This window comes from Natator depressus, chromosome 2, assembly GCF_965152275.1.
Source record: "Natator depressus isolate rNatDep1 chromosome 2, rNatDep2.hap1, whole genome shotgun sequence".
Lineage (NCBI taxonomy): Eukaryota > Metazoa > Chordata > Testudines > Cheloniidae > Natator > Natator depressus.
In genome coordinates, this window is record NC_134235.1 from 184,844,714 (window position 1) to 184,851,226 (window position 6,513).

Genomic DNA, 6,513 nt, shown 5'->3' on the forward strand with positions numbered 1-6,513 from the left:
GCTGGGAATGTGGCTCACACCACATCCAAGATTCATCTGAACAATCATGATACAGCACTGTGTGACCTTGTCTACACTGGGGCACTGTTACTGATACTTGGCAACCCTGGGATTTTTTGCTAAACATTTCCTTGTCTAGCCCTGGCCAATGAGAGAATGTCACAGTTGTTCACTTTGAGCAGTATACAAGACCACAGCTATTAAAGTGTAACTAATTGCTACCCAAGCTGTTAAGGGTAATGAGGGAGGTGATGAGGGGGAGAGGTTTATTACACATTCTTTGCTCTTAAAGGGCCAAGGAGTGCAGCACCGAAGAGAGGTAAGGAAAAACCCTCAAAGGATCGTGAGCCTGAGGGCCTATCTACATAATAAATAAACTGTGTTTTCATAAGTAGGTGGTACCACCTTCATCTGACCTAGTTAAAAAACCACATGGGGACAGAACCTCAGCTGGTGTAAATGGCCATTGCTCTACTGAAGTCACTAGGGATCTGACAGTTTGCAACAAGACCTGTAGGTCTGCCCCATGGCTGACTTGTGTGTACGCTGCAACTTTTTTCACATGTGCCAGCTAAATTTGCACATCCACACCTAACACAACGCCTCCCAGTATTTGTACTGCAGCTACCCCATAGTTCCTCCGCAGGGGATCGGCTGCCTGGAGGACATGCACACAGAGCAATGCCAATAGCCGATAGGAAACTGTGCTCTTGGTTTGTCCTACTGCACAGACCTGGAAGGAAGGAAGACTGGCCAATCCAATTCCATAGACACGGGGTCCTGTGCACAGAGCAAAATAAAATCATTGTGGCCTGCTCACAGGAGAACAGCCATGTCCTAACTATGTTGCTGGCAAAGGGGACACACAATTAGCAGCCACAGGGTGAATTCTTGCTTCTGTCTGAACTGATTTGCCCATTCTGATGTCGTGAACTGAATGCACATTTGTGACTAATGCAGTGAGATTAGTGCTAGATAGCTCCGCATGTATTGACCCTAAAAAGGAAATCCAAAGGGCTTTAAGTGGCTCTTAAATTACAGTGAAACCCCACTACAAATTAGAGAAAGGCTCGAGCGATGGAGTTGGGCTCTCACCATAGTTCGGGCTGGGTTTGGCCCCGGTGTTCTGGCAGCGAGGACATGGGGGAGGAGAGCACCTGAAAGAACCCGAGTCAGAAGGGAGTGAGCGGAACACAGAGGAAGAAGGAAATACAGGAAAGACCGGGTAACACTGCAGAAAAATGAAAAAGGAGAAACAGTGAAATAGTCTAATCCCAAAATACCCACAAAACAGGTTAGATTCTCTTTCTACACATAAATTCTGTTAAACCCAGGGGTGTTGGATTTTGTGAGCCACCAAAAGGACATTACATGGTTGGCCTGCATTCTCCAGTCCAGCCCTGCTCTGCCACCTCCACCCTTGCATCCCACGCGCCTCTCAAGCTCACCCTCCAGGTCTAACCCATGCTTCTGATTTCCAGCTCCTGCGCTGCTTCTATTCCCCACCCCCCCCGGGAAACTGCTGAAACTCCATGCCAGGCTGTACCTTTGCACCCTGCCTGCCCCCCTGTTCCTTTGTCCTCTGGGCCCTAATTCTTAAATCCAGCCCTGTGTTCTGAAAGACTAACAGGATACTGTGTCACTGTACGTGCAGTCCCCATTACTGCTGATGTATGTGATTGAGGCAAGGGAATATCATACTCTCCAGGGGGCAGAAGGCTCAAAAAATTGTGAAAACTGGCAAAAGATCAAAGACCAACACTGTAGTGGATGTTGCTGAAGTATTTACATGTTTTTATTTCTATAGGGTCTGATCCAAAGTCCACTGACGTTAAAAGGAGTCTTGCCCGTTGACTTGAATGGGCTTTGGATCAGGCCCATAGTATGTTGCTCTGTTCACGAGGTAATGGGTATTAGAAAAAGCGGCAGATTAAAGAGCAAAGCAATTAGCCAAAATTTTGCCAAGTGCTTAGTTTGCCCGTGTGCTCTCAGCCCCAACCTGGAAGAGGATTTGTGTAGCTCTTGGTACAAGAAGGCCTGTTGTTTTCAAGTACTGTGAGTTGGTAACTCTAATTGTCCTGCTAGTAAAATAATTTGGTTCTGTGCGGAGCTGTAGAGATTTTAAAGCTACTGTGGCATCATCACTGCATGCTGAACCAACCTCGGTTTATCCAACCACTGTATGTAAGGGGAAAGAATGGTGGTGAGCTCTCCAGGACCTACTACGGTCATGCCTTTAAGTGTATCGATGAGTTACTGGCATCATCAGATGGCTGATGCATCACCGTTCTAGCCTGCAAATAAAGATAGCATGTGATGCCTCTGCATATTGGTTTTGAGGTGGCAATCACGTGGCATTAAATACATTACTTTCCCTGTATAAACTTTGAACATCAGGAATATAATTACACTGACAATGGAAGAAACGCTTTAGGTATTATAGATGGGGGAACAGGTGGATACATCTCCAGTGTGCATTTACCTGGATCAGATGGAGCTCTAGCCCAGAAAGACCATTGGGGAAGCCACTGGAAGAAATCACTATCCCAAGTTTGGTCAGTTTCCTTCTCCCCATCATAACCCAACATAATGTGAGTCTTACATTGATTGACATCTTATTTTGCTGACAAAGCCTTGCTTAGTTTCTTGAATCACGTTGTCTGAGAGATACTGAGCACCCACAACTCCCATTAAAGTCCATGGGAATTGGGAGAGATCAGCCCCTCACAGGATGTGACCTGTGCAGCACCAGAAGAAGCAGTAGCAGAGGGAACATGCACTTACAAGTGTGAGCTGCTGACCAGCAAGGTGCCACTGAGATAGCTGAAACGGGGGTACAAAAGGATATCTCAACAAGGCTTGGAAGTTTAAAGAATTAAGCTACATCAGTTAATTGGGTTTTGGTTGAAACCAGAAGAACTAAAGTTCCTTAACTGGAGTCCCTCACTCTTACACGCTTTTACCAAGTCAGCTTTGAATGCCTTTGTTTAGGATTGGCATGGTACAGATCCCTGATTCACCCTAGTTCTTAATTGTAACTAACGGGGGTGAGGTGAGTATGTAAACTTGCAGGCTGGATCAAGTGCCCTGGCTCCTACATTTAAATGCCATAAATTGCACTTGGGCATTTATAGATCATCAGAGAGGAACGACTGATGTGCTCACTCCCCACTGTGTGCGTGAAACAGACAAGGTCTTTGCAAAGGGGAAGACAGACAAGCAGACTTGGTTCCTTGCAGAGGGCAAAGACGGGGAGGAACAGAGAGATTCTGTTATAGTGGGGTGGCTCATTAGTACCATATGGTACTTGAATGGGGTATGTATCACTGCAGGTTTCTCCTGGAAAAAGCCCCTACCTTTGACTTTGAGATCACCTCAGAAAGACCTGCTGACGAAGTCAAAAACAGATTTTTGAGAAGCCTTTCCTGGTTTTAACAGCAAGCCAAAATATTTACATAAATATCTATTATTTGGCATTTAATCTCCAGTATTAACATTCCTTGCAATGGGCTCTGCTCAGCAATGAAAATGAATGCAATCTGCCCAGTTACTTGCAAAGACGTTGAAATGAACACTGAGCAATAATCCGTATTATTCAGGGAATTAATTTTATACCTCCCGGCTATGCTTTTATTAACAACCCCTTTGTTTGCATCTTATGTTAGATAACTCCCTTTCAAACTGGGGTGGTATCAGAGACTTCACAGTCCTTACATATTCAGTGGGGACCTTTTATAGCACACAGTCGAACTCCAGTGAACCCGCTGTTGACTTCAAGGGGATCAGGATCAGACCCTTTGTGAAGTCCTTTTTTTCACCAGACAGCTTCACGATATCTGGATTTGCAGTTTGCCATGTTGTAACACAGTGAAATAATTAGGGACTTTCATTCTACTTCATAACGAACGAGAGCTGGGCGGAACCAAAAGCCCAGATCCAAACACCCCCCCAACTTTGATTATGTTTGGATCCAAACTTTGCATCCAGCCCCTCTCTTTATAATGAGCTGAACCAAGATCCCAGAGCCAAACACCCTATGAACTCTGGGGCAGCTCAGTTCTGCATTCAAAGTTAAACCTTGGGCCAGATCATCAGCAGATGTAAATCAGCATAGCTTCATTAAAGTCAATGGTGCCCAGCTGATTTGTTCCAAATGAGGATCTGCCCCTCTGTGTCTTGGGCCTGTATCTATTAAGTATGGCTGTCCCTATAGCTGAGTTCAGTATAAACAAGTTCCATTGTATCTTTAATTTGATAATCTCATTTATACATGAGTTAGCTGCCAAAGAACTGTCATAAAAACTAATAAGCATCTTAACTGATATGTTATTCAAACCACAGAAAACCACAGAAAAATAACTGCCGCTCCTTAGCCAGAATTGGTTCATATCCGTGTTGCCCAGTTCAAGCTCTCTGGCTAAAAGAGAGGATAAGCAGTGAATACATTTATGAGAGGGAAGAGAATCGGTTTAAAGTTTGGATGGCTACTGAATCTTATAGATATCTGTGGTAAGAACTTTTAGACTATGCTCTTCAGGGCAGGGAATGATTTTATTTTTGTGTTGCAGTGTGTCAACCACATAGTCAGCCCTACACAATAATACTAATGGGGGAAAATGCAGCAGTCAGCTGAATTTATAAGGCTGTTCATTTAGGTCCCTGAAAACCATACTTTGCAGACAATCCATGTTGCTGTGTGGTGTTTTTTTTTCTCTTTGGGCTGGAGGCATTGATCAAAGGTACACTTGTGTGTTATATCACATTCACTGCCTATGCCATAAAGATTTCCAGCTGCAGGGCTCGATAAGAGAAATTTAGCAAGCTAATCTTGTTACAGTAGAGTAAAAAGCCTGATACTTGAGTCTAACTGCCCTTTAGAACAGCTCTGCTGGGGCGGATAGGCAGATGGTCTGCAATGGGTTAGACACAATCTATAAATGTGTACATAATGTGCAATTAAATTTTTAAAAAATATTAAAAGGCAATGTTCCGGTGTCACTTTCAAGGAGGAAGATGTTAGCCTTCTGAAACATTTGTAATTGAGAATCCAGCAGGAATTACAAATCATCTCTCTAGCTAATATATCCTGGTTTACGTTTCTATACAGCATCAACCACTTGCAGTATCTAAATGCTAAGTTAGGCCCTGATCCCAAGCCCATTGAAATAAATGGAAAGACTCCCACTGACTTCAGAAAGCTCTGGACCAGGCCCTTACGGAATATCTCATCTAATCTATCGAGAAATTAATTTAAAAAATCGCTCCAGCACACATTGATTGCCTCGTGCAAGTGGGTTTAAATCGTGTGTTTGAACCAAAGTTAAAAAAAAGAGTTTAAAAATCTGCAAACAGTTTTCCTCCCAGGAAGAAAAAGGGTGAAGGGCAGAAAGAACCAGAAGTGACAGGTGCTAGGGATTCAGGTTCTACGGTGATGGATGCAGCACAGAAAAGCTGAATAGAACTGTCCGAGGAACCTTATAGGAGCTTCTTCAAGGCTAGTCACGGTAGGTATTTGCCTATTAAAAGTGGTGGTACATTTTCTCTATACTTAATCTAATAAGCTGATCTTTGATTTCTAAGTGCAGAAAAGCAACTGACACTGGCTTTATGTCTATTTCTGACATTTTTTTCTTAAATTTGGAGGGGGTGAAAAAACAGCATCCCAGCCAGAGAACTCTTTTTGAACCAAAACCAGTTTAATCTACATTTCCAAAGCCTCTTGTGAGATTTTAGCTGCAGCAGTCTCGTTGCCTAAGGGGTTTCTGCCAACTTCCAGGCAAATTTGCAGCCAAGTTATCAACCCTTTAAAATTAAGCCTTATATAACAGAACTGCATTAACAGCAGCAGTTCGAATGGCTATTATTAATCCCTTAATTAAATCAATGTAAATCTCTTCCCCTCTCAGTAGCATTTTTGGATCCAAACATGTAAACCTATAAGGAATCGAACCAGTTTCTGATGCCCTGAAAGTAATTTAGCAGGGGAATTAAAAAATCAGCACCACAGGAACCTGCCCTCTTATACAACACATTGTTCCTCCCTGTGTTTTCAGAGCTCAGTTGGGAAGGAACAGTATTGTATTGAATTGGGGTCGTAATCAGGAAAAAGGGTTACACGAGAGACACAATGGAAAGCAATGTGAAATAAACTAAAGAGGTATAACGTCTCTGTAGCTAGAGATGGTCTGCTGATACATTTAATGTCTCTTGCCTACATAATCTAAAGAAGTCCCCCTCCACTGAATATAAAAACCGATCAGATGGATGGGATACTGACATGTTAAATATTTTTAAACCAAAAATATGTCCATTCCCATTCTGTACCCTTCTGAGAGGGAATCAAGAAAAACTGCACTTACCTCCTCCATACAGCTGACATAAATATGGAAATCTCCAAACATTTCCCAGCCCCACTGCATAAGAAATGCAGGCAAAAACAAACTGTAAGGGATTGTCCCATAATGGCCGGGGGTTTTCCATTTGCACTTTCAAGCACAGATTTCAGCAGAGGGT

At 43.2% G+C, this 6,513-nt stretch overlaps 1 protein-coding gene across 1 annotated transcript in view; it reads right to left on the reverse strand.

The window, feature by feature from the left end:
- The window catches only part of SLC6A20 (solute carrier family 6 member 20), a 34,663-nt gene extending 28,150 nt beyond the window's left edge, over positions 1–6,513 (reverse strand). The window contains exon 1 of the mRNA XM_074945523.1: positions 6,360–6,513. Within this exon, the coding sequence (XP_074801624.1) occupies positions 6,360–6,480 (121 nt within the window). The 5' untranslated portion in view covers positions 6,481–6,513. The remainder of the gene's footprint in view (positions 1–6,359) is intronic.